The 21,716-nt window shown below is 43.4% G+C and overlaps 1 protein-coding gene across 1 annotated transcript; it reads left to right on the top strand.

Annotated features, from left to right (window-relative positions):
* Positions 1 to 1,411: 1,411 nt before the first annotated feature.
* Positions 1,412 to 13,338, top strand: LOC109787472 (structural maintenance of chromosomes protein 1). Its single transcript, XM_020346021.4, has 18 exons — positions 1,412 to 2,066; positions 2,136 to 2,372; positions 2,474 to 2,707; positions 3,106 to 3,344; positions 3,831 to 4,097; positions 4,232 to 4,502; positions 5,229 to 5,353; positions 5,839 to 5,948; positions 6,030 to 6,137; positions 6,229 to 6,368; positions 6,465 to 6,554; positions 6,640 to 6,848; positions 6,957 to 7,126; positions 10,611 to 10,720; positions 10,899 to 11,278; positions 12,157 to 12,408; positions 12,815 to 13,042; positions 13,123 to 13,338. Exons 1-18 carry the CDS (start codon positions 1,599 to 1,601, stop codon positions 13,169 to 13,171), a joined length of 3,687 nt encoding a protein of 1,228 aa, XP_020201610.1. The 5' UTR covers positions 1,412 to 1,598; the 3' UTR covers positions 13,172 to 13,338.
* The last annotated feature ends 8,378 nt before the right edge of the window (positions 13,339 to 21,716 follow it).

The following is a 21,716-nucleotide window of genomic DNA, read 5'->3' as shown; positions in this document are numbered from 1 at the left end:
GTTCAGGGGGTTGCCGACATTGTATCGGGAGTCCTGAAAGGTTTCAAGGGTCCACCTGCCTCGGAGAGTCCTCATGGACCCTAGGGAGGGCACACCAGCCCAGATGGGCCAGGCGCCACTCCGCCTAAGGCCCATGCGGCTGGGGAGAGGGCATCCACCCCTTGGCTTGGAGGGGTGGCCAGAGCTGGCCACACCCCTCACCCCCTATATAAAAGGGAGGAGAGAGGCTGACGCACCACCCATCCCATTGCTAGCCGCCGCCCTCCCTCTCCTTTCACTTCCCTTCACCCCAACGCTTGGTGAAGCCATGCAGAAACTCCACTACCACCATCACCACCACGCCGTCGTGCTGGCCTAGATCCCATCTACCTCTCCACCCTACTTGCTGGATCAAGGAGGAGGAGACATCGCCGAGCCGTACGTGTGAACATCTCGGAGGTGCCATTCGTGAAGTGCTAGATTGGATTGGATCACGAAGGGAGTACGGCTATGCCAAGGTCATTATGAAGTGTATGACCGAGCCGTACATGTGACACTTTCGGTCTACAAGGGTATGTAGCCTCTCCCTCTCGTTGCTAGCATCTCCATAGAATATATCTTGAGTGTTTTGTAGAACTTTTTTTTCCATGCAACAATCCCCACCATGCGCCCCCCTATAAAGACCAATCCCCTTCCTAGGGTTGACACACACCCAATGCTCCATCAACCTTTTGATTTTCCTGGTTTGAACCCTCTAGGGCCACAACATGGGCATGATCATATCCAAGAGGATGCCGACATGGATGACAAATGAAGATGCTCATTGGGCTTTTCAACAGCCAATCCAATAATAATGGACACTTGATAATGACTGCGAATGAGAACCTGCGGTAAGTTGGTGAAGAGGAGGCTCTTCATATTCAGGATGAAAAAAAATAGTATTACGACTACTGTTTGTTTGTTGGATGGGACAATTTCAAACAATATTCAATTTGGAGGCAACCCACTGAGTGAAGAGGTTAACCAGACGGCTCACAATGTACCTGTTAACTTACATGTTTTTCTCCTAATGATGCTCATAATCTTGGAGTTGGTATGCTTAATATTATGTTGGCTTACCCACACGATGAATTGATTGGCTAAGTGAAAATCATGCCTGTTAATGAATAAGAGGCTATTATACCGCTTCCTAGCTTGCCTCGAGCTGTAGTCCTCCAGATGCAGCAAGAGGCACCTGTTGCTCATGTGGCCGTTGAAAATAATGAAAATTCTATTGAAAATATTGCATTTATCATGTTGCACTGCCTGTAAATGTTATTTCAGTCTCCTTGTACTTGTGTCTTTTATCAGCACATATTGGCTGATGTAACGTTTATCTAATTTTGTAATCTAAACTCATCATTTTTAGGCGGTGGAGATTTTTCTTTGTCACAAAGAGGGAATGTTTCCGCGGAATATTGCGTAGTCCATTGAATCGGTGGGCCTAAATGTGAGCAGAAAACGGCCCTGGATGGCTGCAACAGGCATCCGTCTCCTTCCCCGTGCACTTCGAATCTCCCTTCGACGAAAACCCTAGTTCAGTTAGGAAGGGCAAGGGGAACTAAGGAGGCGGGGAAGACATGGCGGCCGCGGCGGCCTCCGTTGGACACAGCAGCAGAGGCGGCGGTGGGCGGATCCATCGGCTGGAGGTGGAGAATTTTAAGTCGTACAAGGGAACGCAGACCATCGGCCCCTTCTTCGACTTCACGGCCATCATCGGTCCCAATGGCGCCGGCAAGTCCAATCTCATGGACGCCATCAGTTTTGTGCTCGGCGTCCGCTCCGCACACCTCCGTGGCGCCCAGCTCAAGGACCTCATCTACGCCCTCGACGACCGCGACAAGGAGGCCAAGGGTCGCAGGGCCTCCGTACGCCTCGTCTACAACCTCCCAGGCACCGGCGGCGAGCTTCACTTCACCCGCACCATTACCGGCGCCGGTGGCAGCGAGTACCGTATCGATGGCCGACTCGTCACGTGGGACGACTACAACGCCAAGCTCAGATCCCTCGGCATTCTCGTCAAGGCCCGCAACTTCCTCGTTTTCCAGGTCTTCACTAATTCTTCCTCCTCGATTAGCAATAATTCCGGAGACGTGACATGAGCATTTGCGTTGCAGGGTGACGTGGAATCCATTGCCTCCAAGAATCCTAAGGAGCTCACTGCACTTCTGGAGCAGATTGCCGGCTCTGACGAGCTCAGGAGGGAGTACGACGAATTGGAGGAACAGAAAACCAGTGCCGAAGAGAAATCTGCACTTGTCTATCAAGAGAAAAGGACCATCGTCATGGAGAGGAAGCAGAAGAAGGCGCAGAAGGAAGAGGCAGAGAAGCATCTGCGCTTACAGCAGGACCTGGTACTTCTCCCACACTCATTTCTTTTGTTCTGAAAAATCTCAAGTTTGGGTTACTTACCAAATATTCACATTATGCGCCCTATGTCTTTGCTTGTTTTCAGAAACTGTTAAAAACAGAGCATCTCCTATGGCAACTCTACAGCATTGAAAAAGACATGGAAGCAATAGAAGCCGAACTTGAGGATGATAGACGTTCTCTTCAGCAAGCGCGCGAAGATAATCAATCCTCTGACAATGGACTTGCTGCAAAAAGGAAGGAGCAAAGTGCATTTCTCAAGAAAATTACCTTATGCGAGAAGAGTATGTCGAAGAAAAAGGTTGATATTGACAAAAAGGTAGGTGCCTTATTTTCACTCCTAAACCCCACCACTTCCATCACGACATTTCTGTTTGTGGCTGTATGAGGAGCTTTCAAATTCTTTTCTTCTGTTCTCGTGGCATCATACAACTAGAACCCCCCCCCCCCCCCCCCCCCCCTCTCTTTTCAACTTGTGCCTACCAGAATGACTTGTATGCTTTTTAGATTCACATCCATCTATTAAGCTGCTGATCATTGTATTTGCTCTTAATTACGTGTTTAATTTTTAGCTTCTTGCAATTTAGAATTTGTAGTAGAATTCTTATTAGTAGGTGAAACAAGGCTTGCCTTCTAGAGATTTAGAGCGTACCAATGTCGTTGAAATTATGGATTGGGCATGTTAATTACATCCTAATTGATATGTTTCTTCTTCAGCAACCCGAGCTTCTTAGATTGAAAGAGCAAATATCTCGGCTCAAATCCAAAATCAAAAGCTGCAACAAAGAGATTGACAAAAAGAAGGATGATAACAATAAACATTTGGAAGAGATGAAAAGGCTGCAGAGTGCTTTGGCTGATGTCACAAGTGCTATTGAGGAGTTGAACGAGCAAGGCCAAGATAAAGGAGTGAAACTGCAATTAGCCGATGACCAAGTCCAGGAATATCATAGAATGTGAGTCTGACTGTCGTATCTCCATGTGTACTAGTGTACTATCTAAGGAGAGTAACACCATTGTGTCTTGTCTATCTTTCTAGTTTCTAGGCATAAAACTAGTGTAAAAAATGGTCTTACATTATGGGATGGAGGGAGTACTTGGGAGTTGAATGAGCGAGCGAGTCTCAAAATCGTAGAATGATATGTATTTCTTAACAAACTTTGAATGCTAGAACATCTATTTGTGAGAGGGGAGGGGGGGGGGGGGGGTAAGACAAGTCTGTAGGTAGATAGTACATGCAACAAGGCCATACTGTATGATTTGGTTTTACAATCACCTTCGCTACCTCGCAAAATCTGTGAGCATTTGAGTTTTTTTATTAGTTATGAATAACTGCGACAAAATGGATAAATTTAAACTTTTTGAACAATGTCTTTGCATTCTTTTGATATTTGTGCGTGCATCCCTATGACGGCTTCATTGGACCTTAACTTCTGTTACAGTAAGGAAGATGCAGGAATGAGGACAGCAAAGCTGCGAGATGAGAAGGAAGTATTAGACAAAGAGCTAAATGCTGATATTGAAGCCAAAAAGAATTTAGAGGAGAATATGCAACAGCTGCGTAGCCGTGTTGATGAGATATCATCACAGGAGAGTGAATTGCAGACAAAGCTTAATAAGATTCTTCATTCAATCCCCAAGCATGAAGATGAGCTTACACGTTTACGCGAGGATCATAACAAGATTGCAAAGGAACGCCAATCTTCAGGGTTAGTCCATAGCAAAGTCCTTTGATCTCGATGGGTTGCTTGTTCGAATCATTCAGTGTATTAACTTTTGCTCTACCATAAATGTCAGTTTTGAATTTTGATGTCCAATACATTATTTTTTAAACTTTATGCAGAGCTAAGTATCTGACATTGAAGCAGAAGGTGGATGAGATAGATACGCAGTTACGTGAACTCAAAGCTGTGAAGCATGAAAGTGAGCGGGATGCTCGATTTTCAGAAACTGTTAAGAGTCTTAAGAGGCTATTCCCTGGAGTCCATGGTCGCATGACTGAACTTTGTCGGCCCTCACAAAAGAAATACAACCTTGCTGTCACTGTTGCCATGGGAAAATTCATGGATGCAGTAGTGGTTGAAGATGAAAGCACAGGAAAGGAATGCATTAAGGTGCTGCTTTCATGATTTTAGTTAGCTTGTCTTCCAACATTTTTTTTATATATTTGGAGAACAAATTATACTGTCCGTTTTAGTGAATGCTATTACTTACTTTTTGTTTAATTCAAAACGTATTTCTCCAGAATACATAGCACTTGTTAAATGAAATCGAACAACCAGTGCGCCATTTATATTTGCTTGCATGGTTTTCGAAGAGATGTGTGTATGCTAAAAATCGATGTAGTTCCAATCTATGGAATCTTCCTATAATTCATGTGAAGCGTTAAAAGAAACTTGGATGGGTTTCAACTTATCAAATGGATGTCAAAGTCACATGGACGGATGGTTGGTGCATGATGGATAGCACCCTAAGGACGAAAGCACATGCTACTCTTATTGCAAGACTTGCCTTGGGCGAACTTCACCTGAATGAGGCTACTGTAGTTCCATATCCACTGTCGTAGAATGCCACACTTTCTTAGCTACCTTGCCCACTTGTCTTACACTCATTATTTTGACATAGCTGTGGCAAACAATTCGTACACCAAAAAGATGTGGCAAACCACACTTTGTAGCTGTTTTTCTGGCAAAACAAAAGATATCAACCAAATAGGAACAGTCCATCAACCACGTTTTGCATTTGTGTTTGTCACGTTATAGAATTTTCTGATTTTAGTTGGTTCTTTACTTTTGGCATCATCCAGAATGTGCAGTAACTTTATGTCTCCTGTGCTGCAGTATTTGAAGGAACAACGTCTTCCTCCACAGACATTTATTCCCTTACAATCGATCCGTGTGAAGCCAATAACCGAGAGGTTGCGTACCCTTGGAGGATCTGCACAATTGATCTTTGATGTGATACAATATCCTTTTTTTCTGTATCTTGGTGAATTTTGCTGCATGCTCCTTTTTTTGGGTATCCTTTCGAGTTTTCAGTGATCAAATCAAATGTTCATCTATCAGATGATTTTATCTGCCTTACTGAATAATATTGCTTTTGCAGTTTATACTTGTTGTAAAAATTTGTAATGCATCATTCCATGGAGTGAGAAGAGCTGTTGACATTTATCAACCTTGATTGCCCCCATGTGGATATCCATTTTCTATAAAAAATTCATTTCTGTTTCCCCCAGAAAACTTCAAAGGCCCTTTCACTTATTTTTAGACTAGTATCATTATTCAATTTTGTTTGCACACTTGCTTGCTTGTGGTTTTGTTATTTGGTGCAGTCTTTTGCTTCTTGTGTCAGTTGTCGATGAGCTATATTTCAATGACTTTTTATGGTCAAACGCAAACATTTGTGCCAAATTGTTTGGTTTTGTTTGTCATTTGTGCCTTAACATTATACATTTGATCGAGCTTTGGAGAAAGCAGTTCTGTATGCTGTTGGGAATACACTTGTCTGTGACAAACTTGATGAAGCTAAAACTCTTAGTTGGAGTGGTGAAAGGTACAAGGGTAAGTGCATGCGCTCATGTTCTGAAATGAAATTTTCTAAAAAAAATTATGCTTACTTGGCTCTCACACGTATGTATTTAGTCGTTACTGTCGATGGGATACTTTTGACTAAATCTGGCACAATGACTGGTGGAGTAAGCGGTGGAATGGAAGCAAGATCAAATAAATGGGACGACAGCAGAATAGAATGTACATATCCTTTTTTTTCTATTATTACCAATAGATATGTGCAATATCTTGTAATTTGCCTTACTGGGTCTTCATGCTATATGTGATGTAGCTCTGAAGAAGAAGAAAAGTAAGCTAGAGGCTGAAATGTCCGAACTTGGTTCCCCCAGGGAGTTGCAGAGAAAGGAGCTTGCTGTATCTGAGAAAATAACTGGACTCGAGAAAAAGTTACATTACTCGAATGTCGAACAGGTTGGTAGATAGTTTTGACTACCCTTGACAATACTTTAAACTCTCCTAGAACAGTGCTATTTCCTGGCTGTTTCTAATACTATTTCTTGTGTGCAGAATAATCTCAAAGAGAAGCTACACAAATTGGCATCTGAGAAACGTAATATTGAGAAAGAAATTGATCATCTGGAGCCAGGAAAGGAGGAGGTGATATATACATGTGTTCAACTGTTGTTTAAGTCAGGTTCCAAGTGTCACTTGTGCACCAGTCACTAATACATAATTTTCTTAGTTGGAAAGCCGTCTTGCTAAAAACGAACGGGAAGTAAGAAAGCGGGAGAAAAAAATAAATGAGATAGTCGACAGGATCTACAAGGATTTTAGCATGTCAGTTGGTGTGAAGAACATTCGTGAATATGAAGAAAAGCAACTGAAAGATGCTCAAGCACTGCAGGAGAGGAAGCTAAGTCTGAGCAATCAATTATCGAAACTGAAATACCAGTAAGTAATCCTTCATTTATTGTTTTCATGGAAATCAACTGGCCAAGTCTACATTTACTTTCATGTGCATACCTCATATGGCGTTCGGGGCATGATTTTGTTCTGCAGGCTGGAATATGAACAAAAGAGAGATATGCATGCTCCGATTGCAAAGTTAAACAACACACATGAGACCCTAGAGAAGGAGCTGAAGGGCTTGCAGGAGAGAGAAACTCGTGCTAAGGCTGATGCTGAACATATTTCAAATCAGATGGAAGAGCTGAAGGCTGAGGCTGAAGGTACACTTCTGAAGTATCTTGTCTATTTTTCTATAGTCCTTGACAAGGATGCAAGTGGGGTGGGATGCGTCCAGCCCGCACCTGCCTTCTCTGCTTGTGGTTGAGCTAGGTTGATGCGGCAGCCCGCATTGCCCGCAAGCTTCGCCGGTTAATGTGGCAGCCTGCATACGCCACAATTTTTAGTCCCAATGAATGCCTGATGGTTTCAGTTGTGCATTTTCAAATACTAAAAACTGAAGAATAAAACAACTAGAAATATGAAAAAAAATTCCTCTAAGACCTGGTTGTTTTCTCCATCAAGTTAGATCCAGCCTAGAAGATGGCACATGGCAACACAAATCTCATAGCACCTGTATCTTCTCCAACTCGTTCCATCCCCAACCTAGGGCAGCCCGGTGCACGTGGCCCCCGCTTGCGCAGGGTCTGGGGAAGGGTCTGACCACTTTGGGTCTATAGTACGCAGCTTTCCCTACATTTCTGCAAGAGGCTGTTTCCATCTCCATCTTTGATGTTGTAAGAAAATGGCTGCTGAGCACAGCACATCATCAAGGCGCATTCCTGTCGTTGAGTGTGATCAGTAACATGAAGTTCTTGATCACGGTCACTTGGTGAAGACTACAAATAGCTCCCCCATAAACCATATGGGAAGCATTGTCTTGTATATCATCTTCGCATGTACCCATCATACTTCAATGGACCTTCAAGCTTCAAGCATATGTCCATTCATCAAAGTCTCTACGAAGTTTGTTTAAATTCTTCGAATATATCACTCATAACCTTATGGGAAGCCTCTTCGTGTAGACCATCTTCACATGTCCATCACGTGATCATCCGCAAGCTTCAAGCTTGTAGTTCCTCGAGATACCTATCTTGAACTCGCCCTTATCTACCTTGATGCCCATCTTCACTTGATTTCATCCTCACATGGGCTACTTGAAATCTTTCTTTTGTTGCAAGCCCATGAGAATCACCTAACCCATATAGACATAGAACACATAGTATGGGTTAGTTCACAAAATACAATTCGCAAGTGCTTACCATATCACTAGATCCCATGTGGTACACTATTTGCGCTTGTGTGTCGACCGTCTAGAATTCAATCTTTGAGCTTTATCTTGGTCAACCTTTATCTTTATTCCATACTCTATCAGTCTATCTTGATGTCTTGAAGCCACATTGAACTCTTCCCTTCACTTTATTGCTTCGAGACATGATAACCAATATCTCAATTCTCTCATCACCATGTCGAGTTTCTCATGTTTATTAGATTGGTCATTACTTGCTCTTCTAAATGCTTCATCACAATATCTTGAGAGGCACAATGAATTCTTTACTTGAATTACTTGCTTCAAGACTTTATCAACAATGACTCACCATATGAGCTCATCATAATCTCATCTTTGAGCCATATATGGAATTCTTCTCTTTAATCATTGTCTCGAGGTCTTGATCCATCATGCCTCAACCCATAAGCCCAAGCATGACAATCTTTGAGTTCTATGATTGAATAAAAAATAATCAATACGAAGTCTACTTGATCATAATAGATTCATCACTAGAACTCAATGATCTTGATGCAAATCTTGATGTTGATGTCATTCATTCCAAATGCATCAAATCTCCTTCATGCATCACTGCTATATATTTCAGTGCAAACATTAGTCCATAGGGCTTTGTTTATTACCAAAACCACACATGGGGACTATATTCACTTTCAGCCATCTGTGTCGCTGCGGCTGCTGCACCAATCTGCGGAGATAGAGCGGCGGTGGAGGAATGGCCGGGCTCTAGCCACAATCCAGTAAGGGGGGAGGCCTTTGGAGCTGCTAATGACTGCAGCTTAGGAGAAAGGTTGCCAGTGGAGATGGAGGCGCCGCCGTTGAGTCTACTGTCAGGAGATGTGGGGATATCTTTTAGGCATCTTGTGGATATGTTGGCTGTCCGCTGCAGCCAGCCTGGTTCAATCCGCGGGAACAATGCGGCCATATGCAGTCAACCCACGAGAAAGTATGTGGGCTTGCTTTGCGAGGTGGGACACTGGATTAGCAGGCAGGCTTGCCACACTTGCACCCGTAGTTCTTGATTGCCAAGTAGTTGGCTCTTTTAGGGATGCTAGTTGGCTGATCCATGTCCCTTGCCATTTAATTGGTTCATTGCTGCTTAATTTAAGTACCAAAGAACCCATATCACAGTTATTGCACCTTATTGTTCCTTAAGCTTAGTTTTCCAGCTCTACCAGAAGTAATGGCATTGTGCATTTGCTTAGTAGTATCCATACCTGAATATGTACTGTTTGGGCTGATGAACTTGCTGTTTCCTTTCCATAGAGGTATACTAGTTCATCCTTGTATTTTGTGCAAAGATTTTCTTATGGAGTTCTGTTGATTGTTTCTAAATGGTGTTTTGAAATGTAATATACATCTGCTAGCGTTCTCAATGTTCAATAAAGCATTTTTCAGCGGCACTTAATCGTTCTTAAGTGCTGAGTGTTGGCTAGCTTCGCTTCTGCCCTGGGTGCAGATTTTAGCGTTGAGTGTTTTTAGCGCAATTAAGTGGTCGATTTAGCGCTAGGTGCTGGCTGAGTGTGCGCGCGCCTATCGATGAAATAGCGATGGAAACGGTCGGGCGGGAACAGAAAAGTGTAGACGGGAGGGGAAAGGGGGTATAAAGGCCACGGCCCAAATTGGCCTGGTGGCTAGGGTTGGAAGCGGAGGGGTAAGGAGAGGCTGTTGCGGCGGCTCCTGGAGGCACGGCTCCCTGGTCCTCCTCGACGTCCACTCTATTCAGTCAGGTGAAGATTGAGACTGATTCCTCCTCTCATTGTTCTTTATGCAGATCTTACTCCGCTGTTCTGTACTTCTGTTCTTTAGTTCTTCTTCTTCCTCATCTGTTCCAGATCCAGTGCAGCAGTGCTCCTATTCCTCCTCTGCAGCTCTGCCTCTCTCCTGTACTCATCTCATTTAGTCATTGCCAAATTTGTCTAGGAATTGCATAAGTATGGAGGCAGGAGATGATGCTACTGCTAGTGATGCTGCATTAGCACAAGAGAGAGCACTGGCACTGAAGAGGAACTCAGAGGAATTGCATAACTACGGAGGCAGGAGATGATGCTACTGCTAGTGAGAGGAACTGCATTTTATATGCTATTTCAGTTACCTATGTGCTATGTTTCATATTTTCCTGTGTATTAAAAAACAGCCAAATTCAGGCCAATTTACAAAAAACGCTTAAGCGCATAACTCATTGCTCTAAACTGTGTGGCCTTCCGCTTTGCTTACGCTTTCGCTTTTTTGAACATCGAGCTTTCTTGTGAGTGTCAACCGAGCTCTTGCTGTGAATTTTAAACTGAGCATGCCATACGAAGCGTCTTGTGAGTGTCAACCGAGCTCTTCATAACGAATATCAGCTTGTCCAAAATTTTAGTACATCTTGTTCCTTCTCCATTCACCTTTGTACTTATTCATGAAACTCTTCACTAAAACAGACTGGAAGTTGAAGTCAGATGAATGTGAGACAGCAATTGAGGAACTAAAGAAACAGAATGATAGTGTTGCTGCTGCATTGGCAAAGCTGGATCGCCAAGTGAAGTTAAAGGTAGGTTTCTCTAACAGTACAACTGCTTTCATCGAATATTCATTTAGACAGTTTTAATAGGGATAAGCCTGTTAAACAATTGATTTCTTCGTTGTTTTTGTTTGGGTTTGTGTTTAGACAATTCATATTGGCAATCTTAAAGGCTGATGCAGTAATGAAGCCATCGTTGTTCTTGTAGGAGGGACAGATAGTTCAACTTAGATCACGCCAACGTGAGATTCATGAGAAGTGCGAACTGGAGCAGTTAAAGCTTCCTACAGTTAATGATCCAATGGACACTGGATCATCCTCACAGGAACTTGTCCTTGATTACAACCAGCTTAGTGAAATCTACCTGAAAGAAGTGCGGCTGTCTGACCGTGACAAACTTGAGGCAGAGTTCAAACAAAAAATAGGTACACTAATGGCTGAGATTGAACGCACTGCTCCAAACTTAAAAGCACTGGATCAATATGAAGCACTTCAAACGAAGGAAAAAGAGGTGAGCGAGAAGTTTGAAGCAGCTAGGAAAGAAGAGCGAGAGGTGGCTGACAAGTATAACTCTGTCAAGCAAAGAAGGTATTGCCCAATTATTTTCGTCTCTAGTTATGGTACTGTTTACTTGCTTCTTTATTTTCAATACAAATGTATGCTGATCGAACTGTGGAGTTTCGCTTGAATGATTGGCACATAGGAATAGCAAAATTCTATGGAATTCCACTTTCTAGTACAGCTTAAACTTACGAGCCTGCATTATCTGACCGGAAACCGCAGCTTAAACTTAATATGTCACTTATGTTAGTATTTGTATGTTCAGGAAGTGTTCTATTTTGGAAACCACTCATCTAAGTGCTCAATTTATGTCAGAGCTCTAATATATTTACACAAGATCTTACTAATATATTCACTGTTGAAAACATGATAATACGTGAGCATCAATTGGTGCTACCCCAACTCTTATCACGTATAATGATGATATGTGTGATGGAGTTGTGGTAGCACCAAGTGAAGAGAAGCTTGTCCAACATTGTGTGCGATGGTTTGGGCATATACACATACACCGCAGGCCTCCAGAAGTGCCAGTGCATATTGGAAGTGCATATATAACGTGCTGATAATATCAAGAGAAGTTGGGTAGATCAAACTTCTAGCCATGAACAGGGGTGCGTCGAAGTTAGCTATCCACGTGCCAGAACTATGACTATGTTTTCGAGATCTTATGGGTTTCAACTCTAGCCTACCTTAACTTGTTTGGGGCAGAAAGGCATTGAAAATATGATAATATGCTGCATTCTTTTGGAAGAAATCAGACAGTGTTTGATTTCAGCTTACTATAGCCTCAGATTATTGATTATTCTTAATCAAGCATTGTCGGATTTCATGTATCTTTTTCGGTTTCAAGTTAATATATTGCCTGCTCAGGATATATTTTTGGGTCTGAATATTGTTTTGCTTAGGTATGAGCTGTTCATGGAAGCCTTTGATCATATATCTAAAGGCATAGACAAAATCTATAAGCAGTTAACAAAAAGTCACACACATCCACTCGGAGGAACAGCATATTTAAATCTAGAAAATGAAGATGAGCCATTTCTTCATGGAATCAAGTACACAGCTATGCCACCTACGAAGCGCTTTAGGGATATGGAACAGTTATCCGGTGGGGAGAAGACTGTTGCTGCACTGGCATTGCTTTTTGCCATTCACAGGTAAAATATTTCTGGTAAACATGGCAATATATTTCCTTTATCATGTTCCCTGTTATTGATTAAAAAAACTGTCTTGTTCATTAGTTAGTTGTAACATTGTTTGCAGTGAATGACTTAGTTATTTATACAGAAATTACATATTGTGCTTAAGTGGTCACATGTTCTCTTCAGGCGCCAATTTTGCTTGTAATACATCTTGGTGTTTCTTCTGTACCCCATGATTATGTAGTAGGTACCGTACCATTTTCAATGTAGGATAGATTACGTAATCTATATTTTCTTGGCCTTTGTAACTACAGTTTGGTAGGGTAAATTGCTCTTTTTGAACATCCCCATTTGTTGTGGTGCGTGTGAGCCACATGCAGACCTTTTGTCCAAAACGTAAACATGTGCGGCAATTGTGCAGTTTCAGGCCATCACCATTCTTCATACTGGATGAAGTCGATGCAGCTCTAGATAATTTAAATGTTGCCAAGGTTGCTGGGTTTATTCGATCAAAGTCATGCGAACGTGCTGGCGAAGAGCAAGATGGTGAGGGAGGTTGTGGGTTTCAGAGTATTGTCATATCGCTGAAGGATAGCTTCTACGACAAAGCTGAAGCACTGGTTGGTGTTTATCGGGATTCAGAAAGAAGGTGAAAAGTGCACTTTTGTTAGTATTACCTTTTTTCATATTTCATGCACGCTGATCCTTCAACTCAAATCTGACATGCAGCTGCTCCAGAACCCTCACCTTCGACCTTACGAAGTATAAAGAAGCATGAAATCCACTCCTGTTGGAGTCTTCCTACGTGTTAATCTGTGATGGTGACAATTATCGTCAACTGATTCTGTATTTCAACTTGTGTATATGATTAGTGGCATGTAGTTAATGTAGAAACGGCACAAAACTACAGTACCATTAGAAGTTATATGTGTTTTTGTGTGCTTATATGTTCCGTCTTTGCAAGAATTAGTTTTTTTGCGGGGTTTTGCAAGAATTAGTTGATGGGCATATATCACCGCACCAGCATGCGGGAACGCCGTGTTCTTCATCTTAGGCATGTTTGGATGCTAAGCGATGGCCAAATGTCTTCCCAGGCAAACAAGAGATTGCTTAATTCGACAAGAAATCTTGCCATATCGCAATGAGAGGCCAAATGAAGCATATTGCAATAGATAGTAGGGTAGCCCGGTGCATGTAGCTCCTGCTTGCGCAGGGTTCGGGAAAGGGTGTGACCACTTTCTATTGTACGCTGCCTTTTCTACATTTTTGTCAGAAGCTGTTTTCAGTACTCTCATGGTCACAAGGCAACGGCTTTTACTACTGCGCCAAGGATCCCCTTCCATTCAAATAGATAGTAGCCGGTAGTTTTTTTTTGTTTCCCAAGTGATATAGATATTTTTTCTCAAATTTGCACAAGCATGTGCATAATATATTAAAGATAGAAAGGGGGTAAAGAGCCCCTATACAGTGTTGTGGGCAACCTCGCCTATTCCACCTAGATTACAAAAGTGGATTACTCATGATCTATCCACCGGGACAAACTACCGAAGAAATCACCCATATCTCCTTTAAGAAGACCGACTGTAGCCCACGTCATGTCCTCCTCCAAGATCCTGGCTCCGATGCGTGTAATTGAGGGCGACTCGCCATCAAACACAATACCATTCCTATGCTTCCATAGCTCCCAAAGGACGAGCACTAAGATCGTGCGGTGGTCTCGTAACCGCCCATCCGTGGTGTACTTGTTCTGACACCAAGTCACCAAGGTGTCGACCGTGGCGGGCACCCATTCCGGCCTACGAGGGCCGTGCAAACCTCGTGCCACACCGACCTAGCAAAAACACACCCCAACAAGATATGATTGATAGTCTCTTCACTCTGATGGCAAAACGGACATGAATCCTGGTGCGGTAGGCCTCTCCGAGCCAGCCTGTCTGAGGTCCAGCATCTGTTCCGCAAAGCCAACCAGGAGAAAAAGCGACATCGCTGTGGTGCCCTCGACCTTCAAGTAAAATCCGCTGTTGGACTGACCATCCTTCCTACGAACTTGGCCGCATAAGCCGATCTAACAGAGAAAGCTCCATTGCTCTCCCAAGCCCAAGAGAGGATGTCTGGTGAGTCTGGCTGCAGTTGAATGATGGCCACCCGATGCCAGAGGTTCACGTACTCACACAGCTCATCCAAGTCGAGATTTGGGTTAATATCCAAAGGCCATGAGCCCTCCTGGATAGCCGTACGCACAGACAGACTGGTACGCTTCCGAGGCGGCACCTTAGCATACACCTTCGGGGCGAGATCCTGTATCCTAGACCCGTCCAGCCAGCGGTCCTCCCAGAAGAAGGTACTAGAGCCGTCCCCTAGAGTTGAGTGTGGACCCGAGCGAAAGAGTTGTAGAGATTCAGTCGGAACAGGGGTGTTGAACTCGCTCCAGGGCCTCAAGGCATCAGCTCGGCGCAGCCAAGGCCACCTAGCCTGCATGGCTATATTCAGCCATCTCAAGTTTGGAACTCCCAAACCACCTGCCCATTTGGGCGTGCACACAATATCCCACGCGACCGAGCACTGTCCTCCGTTAGCCTCCGCTTTTCCACACCAGAGGAAACCTCTGATAATTTTGTTCATCGCTGTAATTGTCTTAACCGGCAGGTCCAGAGCCATCATTGCGTGAATGGGAATGGCACAAAGAACAGCTTGCACAAGCAAAAGTCTTCCACTCTTGGGCATGGCGAACCGCGCCATGTGGGGAGGCGCCGCGCCAGCTGGTTTACCAGGTACTACAGCTGTGCATGAGTCTGCTTCCGAATGGTGAGGGGTAGACCTAAATATTTGCATGGGAAGTGGCTGAACGAGAAGCCTAGAGTTTGCCCCACCAACAATTTCTGATCATCTGAGCAACGGATAGCAAAGGCCGCACTCTTGTTCTGGTTTACCCGAAGGCCAGAAGCCACCCCAAAAGCCTCCAAGATGTCAGCCGTGACAGTCAACTCCAAACGACCCGGCTTGACGAAAAGCATCACATCGTCCGCAAAAATGGATATCCGCTGTTTCATCCCAACTCTTGCCAGCGGAGCAAGTAAACGACATGAAGCAGCCAGCTCGAATAGCTTATGCAAAGGCTCCATGGTCAAAATGAAGAGCAAGGGTGACACCGGATCGCCTTGGCGTAACCCACAGCAGTTGAGAATATCATTTCCGGGCACTCCATTTATCAAAACCCGTGTCGCCGCCGTGCCTAGGAGACCAACAATCCAAGAGATCCATCTCTGACCAAACCCCAACCGGGTAAGGACCTCTATCAAGAAAGGCCATTGGACAGTATCGAAGGCCTTAGTGATGTCCAGCTTGAGCATCACCGCAGGATCTCCCAACGCATATAGCCTCCGCGCCGTGCATTGAACTAGCATGAAATTGTCATGCAAAGATCGCCCTTTCACGAACGCGCTCTGATGCACGCCCACCAGTCTAGGAAGATCATTCGCCAGCCTGATCACCAAGACCTTGTCAAATAGCTTAATAGCTCCATGAACAAGGCTAACCGGGCGAAAATCCTTGATGTCCACAGCCCCATCCACCTTTGGGAGCAAGGATATGAGAGCTTTATTGATCACCTGAAGGCCTCGCATATCACCAAGATAGAACGTGTGGAACGCGCGCATGATATCCTCCTTGATGATACCCCAACATGTGGCATAGAATCTCCCAGTGAATCCATCCGGCCCAGGGGCCTTGTCCAGCAGCATACACTTGACAGTCCACTCCACCTCCTCTGCCATAAAAGGAAGCTCAAGATGCGAGAGATCCAGAGTTGGGAGATCAAGAGCGTCAAGGTTGAGAGTGTGCACCCGCTGGGTGGGAGTGCCCAAAAGATTGCCATAGTAGTCATCCACCACCTCAGCAATGTTCTCATGCCCCATGAAAGTCTCACAATCCCTAGTCAGCCGAGTCATATAGTTCTTCCTTCTTCGGTGCCTCGCATGCCGATGAAAAAACTCCGTATTTGCATCCCCATCCTTTAGGAAGATCATTCTAGATCTTTGTTGGGCTATCATCCTTTGCAGCGAACATAGGCCAAGGAGCTTGCGTTTTAGAGTACGGCGAAGAATGACCTCCTCCACAGAGAGGGTCCTAGAATCGGATGCCAAGTCCAGTCGGTAAATCAGCTCCATTGCCACCCCAACTTGAAGATTCACATTTCCAATCCACTTGTCACTCCACCTTTGCAGGGCTTTAGACGTGGCCCCAAGTTTATGGTGCAGAACGACGTAGGGGTTGCCCGTTGAAGGGACCGAACCCCAAGCTGCCTGAACAGCGGACGGCTTATGGAAAGTGATATAGATCTAATGTCAGATATTCTGATGTTGGTGCAAATGCGGTCATCAACTCGCACGCATCTTGGTGCATTCAGCTTTGTCAATTGCTTGCCACTTCAACTTTGTCAACTGTTCGATCTAACTCCCCCCTGTGTGAATGCTTACCTGATAGAGGCAAAGGTGTCCCGTCTTTCGATGAGATGGTGGCTATCGTTTTGGTGGAAGTCGACTTTGACAATCCGACTACGAACGTGCGAGGACGTCGCGCCTTAGCAATCGCTAAACCAACTCCGAGAGGTTATTGACCACGCCGGAGCACGATCAACCTGACCACGAAGGTCTGTTTCCTGCAGGCAAACAAAGAACAAGCAAGAAATTAAGATTGCAATCTGGATATTGCGAATATAAGAGGAAAGCTTTATTGATCAAGGTGGGGTTCTGTGACGCCTTTGTCTGGATGTTGAACACAAACGAAGTACGCGAAGTTGCAGCTATGGCGAACTTTAATCTAAACAAAACCCAAAGTCTAAACGGTGCCCTAAGGGCTATATATATGGAGGAAGAGGGGGGGGGGGATTTCGTGGCCCTTGGGGAAGGGGTCCGAAACCATCTCAATCTCTTGTTTCCCCACACATACAGACTCTAAAAACAGCCTATACTTATGTATTTCGAAATTACATGGGCCTGGCCCAATAATAAGGTGACGCAGCACCTAGAATAGCCTCTGGACGAAATTTATGAAATGACATGTTGTATATTTCGTCCAAGGCTTCATGCACTCATTATGGTGGCTTCAAAGTCCTGAAATCATCACTTGTAACTCCGTTCTTGTTTCCCTTGCGCATGCCATCCTCTCCATACTTGGTCTTGCTCCAGTGTTCATCCCTCTTATCTATGCCAGGCCCTTCATTTGTAAGCAAAACAAATGTATCCAATTTAGGCAGCATCATATTCTCATGAACATTAGAATCATTACCAAGAAACGAAAGTACCTGAAAATTTAATTGGCGTGCGCGAGCTCTAGTAATTGGTCCAGTATATGTAGTAGTAGGGGCTGTGGGTGTAACAATGGTATTGATGTCCTCATCATCCTCCCCTTCTTGAAATGAAGTCATCCTCGACGGAAGCTCATCTTCCTCACCCAAATAGGGCTTCAAATCTGCAATGTTAAAAGTGGGACTAACCCCAAAATCTGCAGGAAGCTCAAGTTTATATGCATTATCATTTATTTTCTTTAACACCTTAAATGGACCATCAACACGTGGCATTAGCTTTGATTTGTGCAAATCAGGAAATCTATCCTTACGCAAATGTAACCAAACAAGATCTCCAGGTGCAAAGACAACACATTTTCTACCCTTATCTCCAGCAAGTTTATATTTAGCATTCATACGCTCAATGTTTTCCTTAGTTAACTCATGCATTTTTAAGATCAATTCAGCATGTTGTTTAACATCAAAATTAACCTTCTCCGAAGATGGAAAAAGCAACAAATCAATGGGTGCACGAGGTAGGAAACCATACACAATTTCAAAAGGGCACATCTAGTAGTAGAATGCAACGAACGATTATAAGCAAATTCAATATGAGGCAAGCATTCTTCCCACATTTTCTTATTATTCTTCAAAACAACCCTAAGCATAGTAGACGGTGTTCTATTGACTACTTCAGTTTGACCATCAGTTTGGGGGTGACAAGTAGTACTAAAAAGCAGTTTAGTCCCCAACTTAGCCCATAAACATCTCCGGCTAAGAAATTTAGTACCACGATCTGAAACAATAGTATTTGGCACATCATGCAAGCGAATAATTTCATGAAAGAACAAATCAGCAACATTAACAGCGTCATCGCTTTTATGACATGGTATAAAGTGTGCCATTTTCGAGGATCTATCCACGACAACAAATATGCTATCCCTCCCCTTCTTTGTTCGAGGTAAACTTAAAACAAAGTCCATAGATATATCCTCCCAAGGAACACTAAGTACAGGCAAAGGCATATATAAACCATGAGGATTGAGTCGTGACTTAGCTTTTTGACATGTAGTGCAGCGAGCAACAAAACGCTCAACATCCCGTCTCATCTTTGGCCAAAAGAAATGTGTAGCAAGTACGTCCTCCGTCTTCTTCACGCCAAAGTGTCCCATTAATCCTCCTCCATGTGCCTCCCGCAACAACAAAAGATGAACAGAGCTAGCTGGAATGCATAGCTTGTTAGCACGGAACACAAAGCCATCATTAATAACGAACTTGTTCCATGTTCTTCATTCTTTACAATTCTCCATTACATCTTTAAAATCAGCATCATGCACATATTGATATTTGATGGTCTCCAAACCGAATATTTTGAAGTCAAGTTGTGAAAGCATTGTATAGCGACGAGACAATGCATCAGCAATAACATTGTCTTTACCCTTCTTGTGTTTAATGACATAAGGGAAAGTCTCAATGAATTCAACCATTTAGCATGTCTACGATTCAGTTTAGCTTGACTTTTAATATGTTTCGAAGATTCATGATCAGAATGTATAACAAATTCTTTGGGCCATAAATAATGTTGCCATGTCTCTAAAGTCCGAACAAGAGCATATAATTCTTTATCATAAGTAGAATAATTCAGACTAGGCCCGCTCAATTTTTCAGAAAAGTATGCAACAGGTTTGCCATCTTGTAATAACACACCTCCTAATCCAATTCCACTAGCATCCCATTCAAGCTCAAAAGTCTTATTAAAATCAGGAAGTTGGAGTAAAGGAGCGTGTGTCAACTTATCTTTCAATACCGTGAAGGCTTCTTCCTGTGCGGTACCCCAAACAAAAGGCACATCCTTCTTTGTAAGCTCCTTGAGAGGTGCAACAATGGTGCTAAAATCTCTCACAAAACGCCTATAGAAACCAGCGAGTCCAAGAAAACTCCTCTTGTGTGACCGTTTTGGGCTGCGGCCAACTCTCAATAGCTTCAATCTTGGCTTTATCAACTTCAATTCCCTGTGGAGTAACAACATAGCCAAGAAAAGATACTCGGTCGGTGCAAAAGGTGCACTACCCAAGGTTACCAAACAAACGTGCATCACGTAGAGCAATAAAAATAGCACGTAAATGTTCCAAATGTTCCTCCAAAGATTTGCTATAAATCAGTATATCATCAAAATAGACTACCACAATCGTCCTATGAAAGCACATAAAACTTCGTTCATTAGTCTCATGAAAGTACTAGGTGCATTAGTTAACCCAAAAGGCATGACTAACCACTCATATAAACCAAACTTAGTCTTAAATGCTGTTTTCCATTCATCTCCCAATTTCATACGAATTTGATGGTATCCACTACGCAAATCAACTTTGGAGAATATTGTAGAGCCACTCAATTAATCAAGCATATCATCTAGCCTAGGAATAGGATGACGATAACGAATAGTAATATTATTAATGCCTCTACAATCAACACACATACGCGACGTACCATCCTTTTTAGGCACTAGTATAATAGGAACAGCACAAGGACTAAGAGATTCGCGTATATAACCTTTGTCGAGCAGCTCCTGTACTTGACGCATAATCTCCTTCGTCTCCTCTAGATTGGTACGGTATGGTGCACGGTTGGGTAGCGATGCACCGGGAATTAATTCAATTTGATGCTCAATCCCCCGAATAGGTGGTAATCCCGGTGGCACGTCTTGTGGGAAGACGTCAGCGAACTCCTGCAAAATGTTAGTGACAGCAGGGGGCAAAGAGGAAGGCACGTCCTCAAATGAAAATAATGCCTCTTTGCACACAAAAGCATAGCAAACATATTTGCTAAAATCTAGCTCATCAATATCAGATTTGGTGGCAAGTAAACATGCACTTTTCAATTTAATTTCAGAAGCAACACTAGATGGTTTATTATTAGGCTTCATCTTTGCTCAAATTCTTTTGCCACAATCTGATTTTCACTCTTATTTTTCTCCTGTTTTGCTTTATTAGCTCTATTAATATCATCTTTCAAAATGGAATCAGGAGTCATAGGAAGCAAAGTAATATTTTTATCCTTATGAACAAGAGTATACTGATTGTTTCTACCATGGTGTACAGAATTTTTATCAAATTGCCATGGTCTACCAAGTAATAAGGAACATGCTTGCATAGGTACCACATCACAATCAACATAATCAGCATATGTAGAGATACTAAAATGCACACGAACAGTACGTGTTACCTTAACCTTGCCGCTGTTGTTGAACCATTGGATGTAGTAAGGATGTGGATGTGGTCTTGTGGTGAGAGATAGCTTCTCCACTATCTCCATGCTAGCCAAGTTGTTGCAACTCCCTCCATCTATGATGATGCGAATAGAACGTTCCTTCACAACTCCCTTTGTATGGAACAAATTATGCCTCTGATTTTGCTCAGCTTGTGTAACCTGCACACTTAAAACACGTTGAGCAACTAAACATTCATACCTGTCAGCAACTTCAGGAGCCATGTATCGCGTCTCATGATCAGAATCATCTCCATCGTGTTCTTCACGTGTAATAAGAGCCAAAGTCTCCTCATCATAGTCACTAGCGGACTCATACCCACCATCCTCAGTAGCAATCATCACACGCTGAGATTTGCATTCTCTCTCATAATGACCTCTTCCCTTACAACGACGACAAATAATATCACTTGTGTGCCCTGTTGATGCCATGGAAGAAGAAGAGCTCTGTGCAGGCCCGGCAGGTGTGCTCTTGGCAGATAGTGGTGGTTGTGCCTGCTTTCTTGTATCACGGTTGGAGGTGGCACCTGATGTAGGTGATGGTGCAGTGGAAGTAGAGGATGCACGTGGTGTCCATGATGAAGGTCGACCTGCAAAGTTAGTTCGCGCCAATGCCTGTCGATCCTGCACTTCACGTTCAGCTTTACAAGCAAGATGTAATAAACGAGTGATATTATTATACTCCTTATACTCTAGAATGGTCTGAATCTCTCTATTTAATCCACCCATAAAACATGCAAGCATAGCTTCATTATCCTCAACAATACCACATATA

Source organism: Aegilops tauschii, chromosome 7 (assembly GCF_002575655.3).
Source record: "Aegilops tauschii subsp. strangulata cultivar AL8/78 chromosome 7, Aet v6.0, whole genome shotgun sequence".
Classification (NCBI taxonomy): Eukaryota; Viridiplantae; Streptophyta; class Magnoliopsida; order Poales; family Poaceae; genus Aegilops; species Aegilops tauschii.
This window is presented reverse-complemented; position numbering and strand designations above follow the sequence as displayed.

Excerpts from the sequence above, each read along its gene's own strand:
- LOC109787472 (XM_020346021.4), top strand. The coding sequence starts at position 1,599 with ATGGCGGCCGCGGCGGCCTCCGTTGGACACAGCAGCAGAGGCGGCGGT. Across the intron at positions 5,949-6,029 it reads GAGTGGTGAAAGGTACAAGG|TCGTTACTGTCGATGGGATA; the intron begins GTAAGTGCATGC and ends GTATGTATTTAG. Across the intron at positions 11,279-12,156 it reads AACTCTGTCAAGCAAAGAAG|GTATGAGCTGTTCATGGAAG; the intron begins GTATTGCCCAAT and ends TGTTTTGCTTAG.